Here is a 17,341-nt window from a genome sequence, read left to right on the forward strand (position 1 = left end):
AGGTACGATGGTATTAAAAATAGGTATGAGGGACCTGTTGAAAAAAGAAGGGGGGTTACTTACATGAGACAGTTATAGTAACAAATATATAGGACAACTTTAAAAAATTAATTTATACTTGAGTTACAGAATATAAACAACATTATAGTTCTCACGCAGAAGTGAAGTGGGGGTAACGGGATGTTATTTAACACCAGTGTTTATGTTTAGTCCAAAGGGTTTGACTGTCTTGAGTTGGTGAATCCAGTGTGATTCTCTATGCTTGCAGTTATATTTCATAGGTTCATAAATTGCACAATTGGGAGGATCCCACGGGTAGTTTCATTGTTTCTAAGATGCAAGAGGATTGTAGACGCTTGGACCCTCGGCAAGATTCAAGATGTTCCATTACATTTCCAGTGCTGAGCAGTCTGGTTAGTATTTTACCGCCAGTCTGCAAAATATTGAATTATTCGGTTGGGTCCTGGGGCGAATTAGAATAATTCTGCTTTATACTTGTTATGTATAAAGAGTTACACGGTTCAATGGTTTGGCGGGAACATTGAATAGGACTGGGTGCGGTACCCAGGGTAAGGCTTATCTGGCTATGCTATCAATATACACGTTAAAGCTTTGTTAATTTAGTCTTTTCTTAGTCGTTGTATAGTTTAAGTATCATCGGTAACAGTAGCAGCTACCATAGCTTAGCAGGGAGGTCAGTACTAGCTTGAACCTGAAAGCGTTGATTTGCATAGATCAGGTGTACGTTTCCAATATCGGTTGGTTTTTCGTATCTGGCGGTCAACACAGCACTGATGTTCCATGGCAATGACACGTTGTGTCGTGAAAATGTCGGTACAAAATGTAACGAACAATGGAGGCGGGCTAAACCGTAAAGCTTACGTATATGAAAAACAAAGGCGCATGATTAAAAACTATCAGTTGATCCGGTTATTCAAGTTACAGGGTGTAATTATTGTCAGTGAAGACGAAAATTCGGTCGTTTCAAAAAGTAACAAACATTATAATGTGGGACTAAACGTACAGAGTGTGTACATGAGATGAGAAGACGCATGATTAAAAATGATCGAGTGATCCGGTTATTCAAGTTACAGGGTGTAATTATTGGCAGTGAAGATAACAATTCGTAAAGTGGTTACAAAAAGTAACAAACATTATAATAATGGACTAAAATGTAACAGAGCATACACATGAAATGACAAGATGCATGATAAAAAAAAGGTTTAATTACAGGGTGTAATTTTTACAGTGAAGACAAAAATGTTCGATGCAAACGTAGAAGAGTGTGAAGATGGAAAGAGAAGATGAATGATTAAAAAGTAATCAGTTGATCCGGTTGCAGCATAGCTTGCACACATCTTCATCCGGTTGCAGCATAGCTTGCAGACATACCATATTTGACTTATATGACCTTTATTAAAGTAGCATAGTTAATGTTTAAAGTATAATCAGCATATGAAGCTCTGCTGTTAAAAGCAGCATTCTTGGTTGCCCTTTTCGGTTATTCTGAGGGTGAGTGAGTTTACAACTCACGATGGCAAATTCCCGGGCGTTGCGTTTTGGTGATATTTCCTTTAATCAGGAAGGGAATTTGCAAGTAGTTCTAAGATATTCAAAAACGGATCAAGTGGGTAAAGTTCAATCATTTATATTGACAGGAATGCCAATACTGAACTGTTTGTACATTGAGGGGGGACCCTATGTCAGCCAGACAAATTAATCACATCCTAAAGCAGGGATTAAGCCCATCAGGTAAACCCCACACCCTTTTCAGTTCATAGTTGCAGGATATGTTTGGGGTTCGGGAGGAACAAATCAAAAGTATGGGGAGATGGAAGTCTGGAGCACTTGAATCCTACATTAGGCCAGACTTAATGTTTTCAATTGTCTAAAAGGGGGTAGCTTGTAGCAAGGTCATAAATAAGCAGTGTATAGACAACCGCTTCTTTAATTAGCATATTGCTGTTTAAGATAAATAATCATTTACAAGATTGGTGAATGTTGAGTTGATTGTTAACAAATTGTGTACAACATTTTCAACTACATTGTACATACAAGACTTAGACAAGATAAAATATTGGTCAGAACAGATTACCCAGGCTGTTTTTCTTTGAATTTGTTTTTATACAGATGTTTATCGGGGACAGTATCATTCGCCACAGCAGCGGCACAGTGGTGGTACAGTGACATGGAAAGGCGTGTCTGGGGCACGCCTGGACGGCTGGGACTAGGCTCAGGAGATACGGCAAAAGGCGAGGTCCCGACGACAATAGTGTTACATCTGAGGACCAAAGATATCTTGAAGGAAAATTCGGGACAGATAAGACATAGGGTAAAAGGGAGCCTAAAGATGTTCATCAATCCGATGCAAGAACGTGGGTACCGGGACAGTATCATTCGCCACAGCAGCGGCACGGTGGAGGTACAGTGACATGGAAAGGCGTGTCTGGGGCACGCATGGACGGCTGGGACTAGGCTCAGGAGATTCCTGGCAAAAGGCGAGGTCCCGACGACAATAGTGTTACATATAAGGACCAAAGATATCGTGAAGGAAAATTCGGGACAGATAAGATATAGGGTAACAGGGAGCCTAAAGATGTTCATCAATCCGAAGCAAGAACGTGGGTACCGGGACAGTATCATTCGCCACAGCAGCGACACAGTGGTGGTACAGTGACATGGAAAGGCGTGTCTGGGGCACGCCTGGACGGCTGGTACTAGGCTCAGGAGATACCTGGCAAAAGGCGAGGTCCCGAAGACAATAGTGTTATATCTAGGAACCAAAGATATCTTGAAGGAAAATTCGGGACAGAGTAGACATAGGGTAAAGACAGCCTAAAGGTAATTAGGAACATCCTACCCAACACACGGTTAATTTGGTCAGACATTTTGTTAAGGGCGAAGTATCAAGGTAAAGTTAAAGGAGGGCAGACAAACGCTGCACTTGGGATTTAAATATGTATGCAAAGAAGATACTTCGGGAGATGCAAAACGCACATGTTATAAAACACCCCCATCTCATTAACCCTTCCCGGAAGGTGCGTACTGGCAAGACATGATTCATGTGGTTCCATCAAAATTTATCAGACGGGTTGAGGTTCTCCACTTCACACTCGGAGAAAGTTTTGTAAAAAAAAAAAAAAAAAAGAAAAGAAAAAAAAAAAGGGGGGGGGGGTGTTTGGGCAAATTTTAGTATCAAAATTTGCTTTGGCGGTAAGTTTAGGTTGTTCCTATAAACAAGAAGCTAATAGGCATTGTAGCCTGTGAGGAAGTGGTAAATAAATTTATGTGAATTGATATGGATAAATATGGTGGTAATAAAATGATGTGATTGTATATAAAGAAGTAGATTAATTTGGTACCTTCTTGGCAACTCGCTGGAAGTGGGAACCTCATTGACCCGGAGTTTTCTCCAGTCAATGAGTGCATTTATAATTATAATAATTGTAATTAGTCTGGTACCTTCTTTGGCAAATCGCCGAGAAGTGGGAACCTTTGCGGATTGGAAATTTACCGTTCGCAAAGTGAGGAATTGGGACCCTTTGCGAATTAGTCGCAAAGTGTATTATAATGGGAACTGGTATACTTCTTTATGAGTGGATATCACTGGATGGAATTAAATAAAGGGAAATCCCTTATATTATTATGAATTGGCGTTTTACCACGGAATTCAGAGTACGGAATAAATTAACTCTTGGCAGAGTTCACTACAACAACAAATCCTTGTGTCTGTGTATATTTATCAGGTGGTAATAGAGATAATCGAATAACAAAAGTAGGCCCTTATCCCACAACTTTTGCTGTTAATCAGAGATGTGAGGGCCATGGCTTTTATGGATTGTTAACATGAATGTTCCAATATTGTGCCCCTGATTTTTATGGGGTTGTTTACCTACCCTCTCCACACACTTGGTGCACAAGGCTGAGTGCACTGCCAGAAGTGGGGGTACAAATCTACATAATTAGGGTGCAATAGTGGGAAAATCTCCACTTCTTTACGAAGCAGTAACAAGCAAGAGCCTTTAAAGACGGCTTACAAATAAAGAATGATAATTTAATCCATTAACGTGACACAAACAGAAGTCATGAATAGATCCCCTTAAAACACAAATTTACTCAATAACAAGACAAATCATGACTAACTAAAAAAAAGTTATTCAATATTTATTTGAAAAGTCTCCCGAATTCCTCAAATCCCAAGGCATGTAATAAGAGGTGATACAGCATCAATACACTTTTTTAAAAGATCAGTATAGGTATTGGGTCCAGTTCAAATGATTTAGAAGGATAATTCTTATTAGCTTAGTGATCTCTGACACAGTTACAGTGGATACAAACTGGGAAATAATATTGATACTTGAGCACACACAGGTTAGTTTGCGATATGAGAATATTAAGAATTTTGTTGCTGAAAGAGCGAGACAAACTATTTTCAGAACCAAACTGGGCAATACAGGCTCTATACTTGGCTTGATGTAGTTTATACCCATTTACAGCTATAAATAACTTTTTCTGATCGCCCGAGCAATCTGTAACTTGAGAGGAGTAGTATTTAGTTTTAGCTACATTAATTAATTCGTTAACCCTTTGTCTTTGATTACAATTTAACTGTCTATCAATCATAGTCTTGAGTACCTCCACTCTCTCATGAACCCTGCGTAGCTTTCTAGCAGTCTGTATAGCAACATAAAATTTGCTTAGCATGACATTTCTACCTCGATAAAAACAGGATTACCAACCAAATGTTCACATGATTTTCAGGATGAGCAAACTTCAACTGAATACCAGTGACAAGCAATATGCAACAAACGGAAATTTGGTTGGTAATCCTGTTTTAACAAGGATGAAATTTCATGCTAAGCAATTTGTTGTGCTTAGCAGCTCTATGAAATTGAGCCCTGGTGGTGCATGCTTTATCAAAAGACTACTCAAAGGATAACCTCATAAGCCTGCACACACAAGTCGAGATTGGTTGATACGCTTTACTTGCCATTTTAAACCAGTTCAAGTGCATAATTATTCGCATGCGTTCCAACGAGCCTTGATTTGATGACCTTTAACCCTAACCAGGAAGTGCGGCACCCGAAATAGTATTTTTTTAAGTTATGATTACACCAAGCACATGATTAGTGTTTTAGTGTTTGCCATTGCTGCATGAGTCCAGCACAATCGCAACTAAAACCGTGACATTAACGGACTAAAGTATCTCTCGATTCGGCGAAAAATATGAAGTCAAAATTTATTGGCTACTGTGATTCACGTCTCCTTGTTCTGCTTATGTTTCTTGAAGGTAAGAATACCATAGTTTGTTAACCTTACATTAAAATTGAACAACTGGGTCACAACAACTGGATCAGATCCAGCAAACTGCACACTTATATAGGAAGCATATAAGAACGACAATAATGAACATTCGTAACAGCACTTATCGTATCTGTGTCGATACGGACCGATTTTACGGTCAATCCAACTTTATATTAAAGTGGAATTTTGAACATGGGGTATTCCATATTGGATGAGAACAGAATATCATAAGTTTTTATAGGGAATAGTATAGGAACAAAAAAATAAATGATGTTATTTGACGATTAACAGTTTAATAATTAGGCCAACAGTTGGACCGGTGTAATGAACACTTGAGAGTGAGTTGATTGCATGTAAGGCTTGAATAAAACTATGTATTGTCAAGTTAGTGTCTTTAAAAAGCCTTTTGATGTTTTGCAGGACTGACTGCACAACCAGTTATTAGTGGAGAATCATGGGCAGATATTGGAATGGACGCCATCTTGGAATGCATACCTGGAAATGGAACGATATTACAAGTTAGATGGAGAGATAGCAGCTTCAACAATGACGATGTTTTAAACACGTCCACTATAGTGAGAGTAGTGAAAGCATCTGGGGATCTCATCAACAGAGATGAGACGCATTATGGATTTGATCCAAATGATCCTTTTTATCCATTAACAATAAAACAAGTGACATTGGATGATGAGGCTAAGTACTGGTGTGATGTGTACATTGCTGGTTTTAGTCATGCCACAAAGGAAGTGCGAATAAGAGGTAGGATATTATGCACCGGCGGATTCAGACCAAAATGTTAGGGCGCGGGGTCCGGGACCCGCTTATAAGGGGACCTATAAAATGCTTTGTGTGCAATCTAAGGCAAATTAGAGGCATATTTTTACTGAAGAAAACAGAACAAAAGCCTTCAAAATTTGAGTTGTAGATATTGGGCATTTACCGGATTTTGGGCGCAATACTTTAGTTTGCATTAAAGACACAGGACACTATTGGTAATTGTCAAAGACTAGTCTTCACAGTTGGTGTATATCAACATATGCATAAAATAACAAACCTAGTGCAATTTAGGTAAATGCATAATATTGATGAAGGAAATAATCATAACAATAAGCCTTCAAATATTGAGCTGTAGAATCAAGTCCTTTTGGATTTTGGCAATACTATGCCATAATGGGGCAATGCTTAGAAAATCAAAGGAAAAACATATGATGATGAAGGACTTAATAACTATTTTACCACTTATTTAATGATAGAGTTCTACGGCGAGCCTCGCTATTGGCAAACGTCGGGAGACAGCGCGTTGTCTACATCTGGTATGAACGTTTTGAAAATGACCCTGATTGTCTGATGATTATGGTAATGGGTCAATTTTGGGGCATGGTCCCCGATACTCCCTCAACTGGACCCGCCAATGAGTTTAATGGTGTAAGAAATCATTTTAATGTACACAGGAGAGTTTTTATAAAGTTGGTAAAAGTACACACATGCGAGTTTATTTTCTTGTCCACATCTCACAACTACATATGAAAGTTAAGTGCGGTTATTCAACCAGAGAGGTTAACCTAGCTGCAGGTGGATTTACATAACTATATACATTTTGAGGATTGACTTGGAATATAGTAGCTGTTTTCATAAGCAAACAAAAGGCACGCCCCTTATCGTCACACATGCTGATAAAGTGAGAAAAACTCAGGGAGAACATTTGACTCACAAATTCCTCTTATTCTTGCCTACTGTGGCCACGCATTTGCACGAGTGTCAGAGTAATTTTTTATATTTATATATTATATTTTTTTCTCTTGATGTGGAGTTATGCTACTCCGTTTATTCAAAATAGCATCACCAAAAACATCAAATAAACACTAATAAATACTTAAAATATATAACAGGCACAGTAGGTAACAGGAAGTAGCACAGAAATATAACAATATTAATTATACACAAATTAATTAAAGGGTAATGTACTTTTTCCTAACAAAAAACACAATGTCCACAGATTTACATTAAACTTTACACAGTATGAAAATTATGATAGTAGAAAGCTTCCCTTGAATTTTTACTTACTGAGGTGCTGTAGTTTTTGATGAAAATGAGTTAAAGTAATAATTTTCGTCTCAGTTTTAGCATGTAAAAACGTACTAACCAGTCATGCTATGGTTTTGGTAATATCATAACTGGCTAAGGGGATTTTACATGCTAAAATAATTTTGGTGTCATGAGACCAAAACTATTTCGTGACTTGTTTTACTCATTTCTCAAAAACTACACAACCTTAGTTAGTAATATTTGAAGGGAAGCTTTCCACTATCATTATCTTCAAACCCCGTAAGTTCAATGTAAATCATTTGACGCTTTGAAAAAGTACCCGAATCCTTTAAATAGTTAAAGAAATACCTTTAATATAAATATACAAATATCTATAATTTAGCGTGACATAATAACGTTTTTTTTTCGGGGGAAAAAAATGCTGACATGAAAAAAACCCTTAAAAACACAGGGTCAAGTGAAAGAGCACGGCCCTTGGTGAAACAGGCAATTAGTAATTAAACTTGACCTCACCATTAGTGGTGAAACATAACGCATTATCTCTAGTGTAGCAATTAACAAAGGATTCTGGTGTTAATCTGTTCTTTTTCGTTTGTTAATTACTCAAAACAAATATTAACTTGAAAACTTACCTGGTAACGAACATTGGGGAGCTAGCTGTTGATAGTGTAAAACATTGTTGGAAACGGCTCCCTCTAAAGTAACGTAGTCTTTGAGAAAGAGGTATTTTCTCACTAAAATAAAAAAAATAAATTTTATTCCTATTTGAAGGCACACAAATTCGTCAAACAAGGGTGTTTTTTCTTTCATCATTATCTCGCAGCTTGACCAATGGAGCCTAAATTTTCACCGGCTTATAATTGTATGCTTATCATGAGTTACACCAAGTGAGAACACTGGTTTTTGACAATTACCAAACGTGTGCAGTACCTTTAAACACCTTATTGCATCGTAAATTATTCCAGATCAGCCTTTAATAGCAGCTTAGCTACAACGATGGTCTGGACCGGTTTTAATGCATACCCAAGAATTATTATGATTACTATTCCATCTTATCATTTGTGCCGGTGTGGCGGTTTCAACTTTCCGCTGTGTTCAGTTTTCCGAATGACCAAATACGGTAGTATTACGTCATGCGATGCCTGCGCACAGCAAGCGAAAGTAGTCCATTTTAGTGCCGTATTGAGTCATCCGTTACCCTCCGGTAGCTGTCATGGCGGCGTCCACGAGTCGAGTACAACTAGCGGCAAACGCGTGGATCGTATGAGTTGTTTTTTATGCAAGCAGAGTGTGACCTGCCTAAAGTTGTAGCCATGAATACAGGTAAAGATGGGGCAAGAGAATATGTGACTACACAGAAAAGAATCGTAATAATAAACAATTTGGGGTAACTGCTGAGAGAACTACAGTACTCGCCAGGGTACTCGCGGCGGTATCGCGACACGTCACCCGGAAAACTGAACACGCCAGAAAGCTAAAACCGTTCGAACAACGTGCTGATATGTCCGACTACGTCACCCGGAAAACTGGACACGGCGGAAGACTGAAACCGCCACACCGGTAACTCCTCGAGTCGGGCTACGTCCCGTAGCCTTAGATCTCGAGGGTCTATCTTAGGATTCTCGCTGTTCCCAAAAGCGCCGCCTTCTGCAACAGGGTTCACATTTTTTTGTCTCTGTTTCGTCAAGATGTTTCCCAAGTGCTTTCGGAATGGTGCCGAGCGCCCCAACCACGACAGGTACTACTTTCTCTTTCACCTGCCAAATCTAACGAAGTTCCCTTGCCAGGTCTTTGTACTTTGGATCTTGTGTATCTCTTTCGCAGCTACCCTTAAATCTCCCGGCACAGCTATGTCTATAAGATGACACATCTTCTTTGCCTAATTACCTAAGACTACAACACCCAAAACCCTCATCTGTGCACCATCTGGAAGAGCAATGCCATCGGTATGTACTACCGTCTTTCCCCTCTTCATAGTCATTAAAGCGCATTTCTCAAATCCAAATTGCATCCCGATGTCATCGCTGAAAATCCTGACGGTGTGCACCAAAGAGTCGATTTCCGCCTCATTCTTTGCAAACAACTTCAAATCGTCCATAAAAAGCAGATGGTTGATCTTACACCCGTCCTTCTTCATTTCATAACCAGCATTTACCTTCCTCAGAATCATTGACAGGGGCATCAGAGCAAGAACAAACAGCAGCGGAGACAGAGAATCACCTTGGAAAATACAGCTTCTTATACACACCTTGCCCAGACTATCATTGTTGGCAGTAAGATTGGTTCGCCATGTCATCATGCTCTCACCTAGAAGACGTTTTACTGCATTAGCCACTCCAACCATATCCAGGCATTCCTTTATCCTTCCTCAAAATAATTGACCGGGGCATCAGCGCAAGAACAAACAGCAGCGGAGACAGAGAATCACCTTGGAAAATACCAGCCTCTTGTTATACACAGCTTGCCCAGACTATCATTGTTGGCAGTAAGATTGGTTCGCCATGTCTCCATGCTCTCTTCTAGAAGACGTTTTACTGCATTAGCCACTCCAACCATATCCAGGCATTCCATTATCCTTCCTCAAAATAATTGACCGGGGCATCAGCGCAAGAACAAACAGCAGCGGAGACAGAGAATCACCTTGGAAAATACCAGCCTCTTGTTATACACAGCTTGCCCAGACTATCATTGTTGGCAGTAAGATTGGTTCGCCATGTCTCCATGCTCTCTTCTAGAAGACGTTTTACTGCATTAGCCACTCCAACCATATCCAGGCATTCCATTATCCTTCCTCAAAATAATTGACCGGGGCATCAGCGCAAGAACAAACAGCAGCGGAGACAGAGAATCACCTTGGAAAATACCAGCCTCTTCTTATACACAGCTTGCCCAGACTATCATTGTTGGCAGTAAGATTGGTTCGCCATGTCTCCATGCTCTCTTCTAGAAGACGTTTTACTGCATTAGCCACTCCAACCATATCCAGGCATTCCATTATCCTTCCTCAGAATCATTGACCGGGGCATCAGCGCAAGAACAAACAGCAGCGGAGACAGAGAATCACCTTGGAAAATACCTCTTCTTATACACAGCTTGCCCAGACTATCATTGTTGGCAGTAAGATTGGTTCGCCATGTCTCCATGCTCTCTTCTAGAAGACGTTTTACTGCATTAGCCACTCCAACCATATCCAGGCATTCCATTATCCATGTGTGCAATACCATGTCATATGCCTTCTTGTATAGTCGATCCACGCTATCGCCAGATTAGTCTTCCTGCTTTTGCAGACCTTTAGTATCCGCCTTATGTGGTAAGTTGATCCTTCGTACCTCTGGACCGCTTCTTGCAACCTTTTTGCTCCTCTCCGGAAACAACTGCTGGACGTCCATAATTATGTCGATAAAGGTCCTCTGCTAACATACTGGTCAAGAGTTTATAGCACGTGATTGGTCTAAAGTTACTGGCAATGTTACCCATCTTAAAATCCTCCATAATCAGAACCGTTCTGGCCTCAGTCATTCAGTATGAAGTTATGTGTGATTTCGACAGAGTTACCCTCAACGATGACTGAATGAAGCGGGTGTTGGGCCGACGCTGGTACAGTTCGGATCTTGGTTTTGGCCCACGATGTGTGCATCCCCATTATCCCAGCTTCTTCCTTGAATCGTTAGAGTGAGACAGGCCACTGGGCGGGCTCTCCTAGGAACAGTGCAGCAGCGTCAGCGTAGTCCATCTGTGAAGGATGTGTCCCCGCCCACTATTTCGAAGTCTGCCTGACAGCGGTTTAGCATCCAGTCGACGGCGCAGCAGAGTATTGTTGGGGCAAGGATGCAGCCCCGACGGATACTTGAGGTGGTAGAGAAGGGGTGGAAACGTCACTTCTGATACGTACAGTGGATGTACTGCCCACGTGCAGGTCCTGAATCAACTGAAGCAGTAGTGGTGTGACACTGGTCGCTTGAGGGCCTTCCAAATAGCATCACGGTCCAGCGAGTCGAAAGGAACCCTCGCGGAAGACCATATCATATGTTTTGAAAGAGCTTGTGGAGGGAAGTAGTGATTGGGGTTTCTGCACATGTCTTGGATCAAGCACAATCTGTAAGTTTTTCATTCTGTCTTATTATAAATCATTCCTTGTCCAGCTCGCTCGATTCATTAGTGTTTTCAGGCTAGTTTACTTTCCTTAAAGCTGTTGTTGCCAAAATCGGCTACATGTGCGCCTTACATGTACTTTTTTACCATGTGTGCATTGCGAAGGCACTACACGTTCAACGTTTGTCCGGAAACTGGGTAAATCTCATGTTTGGTATTTCAGCATGGATTTAGGGTCTTTTTTGTGACTTTACCCATTCTATGTCAGCTTTTTATATTTTAAGGCTTCCTTCACGTTATGCTTTATAACTAAATGTATGTTTTATTCTTGTTTATTACAGTTTCACACTGGTTCCAATAAAGAAACAAATGACAGTCTGACAGTGGAATAGTGTTTAGCCTCTGACTAATTTCGTCACGTACTCGACTTAGTGAGGTCAGAAGAGCACATTTGAGCAGCTCAGGAACATGCCGTCAGGTCCTGCAGCACGTCCATTATTTAGCTTCCTGACAGCACGACGTATTTCAGCCAAGATGGGAGCCGTATGTCCGGAAGTGAAGTTTTCAGCAACACGCTCGTTACCTTTTACGATTTTTTCGCTCACAAACCTGTGCAGCAATTACAGACTTAGCCTTATTGTCTGGTGTTCAGCCATGTTCTGCTTTCCCGCTAAGAACCCCTTCTCGCCAGTCACGACCCACCAGTCTGGCTTTACAAGGGGCCGGTCCACTCTCGCTTGCCCTCCGACCTATGTCAGAACTCCACCGAAATTCGGAGAGACCTCTACCTGTGTAAAACATAACGATACGAACCAGAATTTGTACTCATAATAATGGGCCTATACGTGTATACTTTGTCTATTAGATTAGTTTGCAATTGCTCCATGACAAAATGTCAGTAAATTCACACAAGTCCCCATTAACTGTTGTGTGTGGCTGAGTTATCTCGGATGAGAGCATTTCAGATGTTTATGCGAATGAAAGTGCATAAGTTGTTATATAGGCCTATCCTGCACAAACTTCGAGGTTCTAATTTGTTTATTGTAGAATCAGTCACATAGCTCCCCTTTTATATATAAATTAGAAAGAAAGTTGAACTGCGGTGGCGTAGATGCCGTATTCTTATTTTTGTTTGTATTGCACTATTTTACATACCTTGTAGCCTTATCTATGTAATGAAAATATACTATTTGAGAAATCACGAGAGGAAGTATAATGCCTTCAGCAATAAAAGGAAAGTCATAAGCGTCGTTATCTGGCCTCTGGAATCTGCAAAATTTAAATGTTTTACTTTAGTTAACTCTTCTATAAAATCGCAATACTAATTGCCGATAGATGCAAATCAGTTTCAAAAAAGTTTAGAAAGAGTTGAGGTGTTTACGATTAACATACATTTCCGTTCTGGTTGCATATCGGGATGTGCTGCTTTCGAGGGGGGGGGGGGGGGGATCTGTGCAACTACGCGACCAAAGATAACTGGTCCCTTTATTGTCGCAACTCTCCGAATACACAGCTCTGAATACAGCGAGGCAATCCCTGGATCATTCTACTCCTATTTTCCAGGAATGATGCCGAGGACTTCCGTGGAAACACCGCTGGCTGATCGGATGGCTAATTATAATTTCGATCAGTTTTGGACTTAGCGAGTATGACTATGCTTTTATATAATTGATTAGCGCGATAGGCCCAAGTAAACATGCAATATCGGCCCATTTTCAATTTCATTCGGTCCATCACATTAATGTTTGTCTTTTTATTTCAGTTCCGCCTGCTACCATATCTTTAACAGGGAGATACATGTTTAATGTAGTCAACAATAACATAGACATTATGTACGAACAACACTTAAAATGTAAAACAGTAGGTTCAACACATGACAGAATTATGTACCATATTATGTAGCTTCTGGCCAGTAGAGTAACCATGAAATGCAAAATTTTAGGAAGTTTGAAAACAAATTAATGTAGGACAACATAAAAATTATTCATGACACAACATTTTTCTGTTGATTGATTTCAGTTCCGCCTGCTACCATATCTTTAACCTATAAGAATACCATCTACGCTGATTCAGCTGATGTTGAAGTGATTGCAGGAGATGGTCATCAGTTTAGTTGTGAGACGCTCGGCATCAAACCTAATGCAGACTTTACCTGGACTCTTCAGAGTACACCACTCTATCAAGGACTTCCTGGGACTGCCACTCCTAATAGTGGAGATAGCAGATTGAGTGACAGCTTGAGTGCAGTAACTGTGAATGTTCCAGAGAGTCCTGCAGTGCAGCAACTGACATGCGGTGCCACAAATAGACAAGATGGGAATACAGATACTGAGAAGGATACTTCTGTAACTTTACAAGTCAAAGGTTTGGATATTCTTGACTTTATTGAATAACATGAGCACACCAATCAAATTGCTTAATATTCGATCGTGTCTGAATTCAAAAGTGTCATAACCTGGCTGTGAAAACATGCAGCTGAGTCTTGATGGGCACTTTGTAAAATATATTTTAACCCCATGCAACTCAAATTATTTTACTGACAAACCCTTAGGGTCTATGTGCATAATTGTGTATCTCTGTAGGTAAGATCTTCTTGTTAAAAGTTCAGTGTGAATTTTCATTTTCTAGCTCTCATTTCCTTGTACATCTTTGTTCTATTGTTTCTCATCCTGTTACACTGTACCAAAGTTTTTGGTGCCAATGACACATATTTCCTTATTTAGATTACCCTGTTTGAGGCAATTTGTACCTTTCCAGTTCCTCCAATATCATCAAAAATGACTCTCCAAGGGACCAACTCAGACGGTACATTATCTGTAGATGAAGGTTTCATGAGCACAATCACATGCGTTGTTATGGGTACTAGACCATCTGCAGATATCAAGTGGTTTCTCGATGGTGTAATGCAGTCTGGTGGTACAGTAGCCCCACCTTCAGCAGACTCTGATGAACTCTATGATACCACAGGATCCTGGTCAATTAATACAACTAGGGACAACCATAAAGATGAGGTGATGTGTCAGGCAAGCACTCCACAATCACAAGGAGATCTACCAAAGGTGACAGCAGTGCTCAATGTGAATGGTACGTAATGAACACTCATACACCATCAGAAAAGGCAGGCATGCAACTCTTCCGCGATCCCGTGGATTTTCACGTTAAAAAAAAAATGATAAAAAAAAGTGCTAAAAAAATAATAAAAATCGTTATAAGAAAATATATATGCATGGCAACAACAATGTACAACTACAATAATGTAAAATAAGCCTAGTACATGCCCGCAATGCACCCAAGGGCATAATAAACCTAAACATTTTTAGGGTACCATTGTGGGTCTCGTGTCTCGTGCGGCGTTTCGGCTGCCTCGCTCCGCACTTGCAATGTGCCTTTGAAAATTTTCCTCTTTTGTTCAACGGGCAGTTACATGCCTGAATAAGACACTCATTTATAGTCAGGTTGCTTAGGTCCAAATTTTGACGAGATCGTGACCGACTGGCCCAAAGCACCAAACTTGGTAGATATATTCTTTAGGTCCTAGAGAAGATATTTAGAAGGGGTGACACCTGAAAATTATCTTGGAAGGGTACCTAATTTGCATAAATCTAATTTGGTGCCTAATTTGCATATAAAATCGTTTTCTTTTTAATTATGTGGCGTTTTTTTCAGTTAAGTGCTGTATTCAGCCCTTTATTAATTATTTATAGGGTTCGAAATATGTATATTTTACTTTAAAGTCAAAGTAGACTGATGCTTATAACTAATTATCACTAATTAAGATTAATTACATCATAATTGTTAGTGTTTTTATGAATAAATCCATTTAGAAAGATTCAGTGTAAAATTGTTTATATTTGTTTTATTATTTGCACCTACAATTTGGAAGTGGGCTTCAATTTGCCAATTCAAAATTGTTTTTATCCTTCTTGTTGTTTTCACTTTGATATTTTAGCTAATCTATACTTACCAGTTGTTACGTAGTTGTCTAACCCCATACAAGTTTGTATAATTTTGTTTTGTTTTATAGTATATCATTATTGTAAATGCCTTCTGTCATATACGCAGAAAAAAAATTACATCAGAAAACCTTCACCTTTGATCAGAAAATTGTTTTGTATTTATGCAAAATTATTTTTTAAATGTTCAAAATCGCCCTCAAGAGTTTGATACTTTGATTACTTTACTTGACTACTTGAAGTTCTGCATGAGGTATCTTTTTCAAGCTGTGTTCCAAGCATTGGTAAGTAAACAAGGAATCTGAACATATTGATCCACTAACTTTATTTCAAATTTACCTAATTGACAAGTGGAACAGAAATGAATCATCTACAAAATTTCTTAAGAGTTTATCAGACCAATGTCCAGTCAAACTCTCAGTTTTTGTAATAGACTTCATTGTAACACAATGCAAATGGCGGCATACATGTTCATGCAAGTGCAGTATTGATACATGTACCTGTAGTAATAATAGTTGGATTTAGTACAGGGAGCTACATTGTGTTATAGAAACAAGTTTGTTTTGAACACTGTGAGAGACAAGTGCTCACAATAAATTTGTATAATGAACTTTACAAGTTGAGTTTTCAATCATGCCACGTTTCATCCTGGAGTGATATCATTGGTAACCGACTATAACTATAACATAAATGTACGTGGTAGCTTTTACTTTTTGAAATCTGATGTATTTGTACAAACATTATAGAAAATAAACATGGGATTTATTGTCAGATTGTTTAATGGTCCATGCTGTTATATATATTATGACAATCACTTTCCGATCATTAGGGAACAGGGTTCACCTCAAAATCATATAGGCCTACAGCAAGTTTTCACTTGAAAAGCCTAATAACAACCAAAAAGTAAACAGACGAATATTCTGTGATTTTGCAACTAAATCAAGTAAAAAAGAACCTTGTTTCCACATTCTTCTCCAGACTATTAACAATGGACAAACCTTGCATAATTTGTGGAGAAGGAGGCGGAGACATGAAATGCCCAGCAGATAGCCTCCAGAAAAATGGTCTCCAGGTTTATGCAGCTTTTATTGACATCGCACGTGAGTTTCAGGAGCTAGAAGCCTTACCAGTAGAAATTAATTTAAAGGGGGTAACGGCCGAGAAACTTCTGGAAAACCGTGCCCAGTGGCACAAAGCTTGCCGACTCAAGTTTACTAGTACACTTCTTTGCAGACGTCGTGAGGCAAAAAAACGTACATGTGACTCCCAACAAGAATCAGTGAATAAAAAGTCTAAACGCAAAGTGATTGGCACCCCGGATAAAGAATCATGCATTTTCTGTTCTCGGACATCTGGAAAATTGCACAACTGTTCAACCATGAAACTAGACAGTCACCTCAGAATGATGGCCACAAAACTTAAAGATACAGCTCTTCTTGCCAGAATTTCTGGAGGGGACCTCATAGCAATTGAGGCTAAATACCATTTTGATTGTCTATCTAAATACAAGACCCGCTATAGAAGTGTAGAGAGAGCAAGCATTGACACAAACACAAGTTTTGAGCGGAGAAATGAAGGAAGAGTATTTGCAGAACTTGTTTCCTACATTGAGAGCAGTGTAGAAAATGGCACATTCCTCTTCAAACTCACTGAGATCCATAACTTGTATGAAAGTCGATTGCGGGACCTTGGAGTTGACAAAACCATAAATAAAACCAGACTTAAGAACCGATTGCTAGATCACTTCATAGAGGAGTGCCAGGAGCAATCTGACGGAAGAAATACACTTCTTGTATTCAATGATGGTATGAGGAAACTACTCAGTGACGCCATGAAGACACGAGATTATACGTCAGAAGCTCTTTCCATGGTTAGACTTGTTAAAAGCATCAGACAAGACATATTTGACTGGGAAACCCTCCCTTTTACTGGGAATTTCGAGCATA

General features: G+C 39.6%; 1 protein-coding gene across 1 annotated transcript in view; it reads left to right on the forward strand.

Moving 5' to 3' along the window:
- The first annotated feature begins 5,158 nt into the window (after positions 1 to 5,158).
- Positions 5,159 to 17,341, forward strand: part of LOC139951492 (uncharacterized) — a 32,909-nt gene continuing 20,726 nt past the window's right edge. The window contains exons 1-4 of the mRNA XM_071950400.1: positions 5,159 to 5,290; positions 5,725 to 6,063; positions 13,462 to 13,806; positions 14,200 to 14,526. Coding sequence (XP_071806501.1) covers positions 5,227 to 5,290; positions 5,725 to 6,063; positions 13,462 to 13,806; positions 14,200 to 14,526 — 1,075 coding nt within the window. The 5' untranslated portion in view covers positions 5,159 to 5,226. The remainder of the gene's footprint in view (positions 5,291 to 5,724; positions 6,064 to 13,461; positions 13,807 to 14,199; positions 14,527 to 17,341) is intronic.

The sequence above is a fragment of the Asterias amurensis genome, chromosome 19 (genome assembly GCF_032118995.1).
Source record: "Asterias amurensis chromosome 19, ASM3211899v1".
Lineage (NCBI taxonomy): Eukaryota > Metazoa > Echinodermata > Asteroidea > Forcipulatida > Asteriidae > Asterias > Asterias amurensis.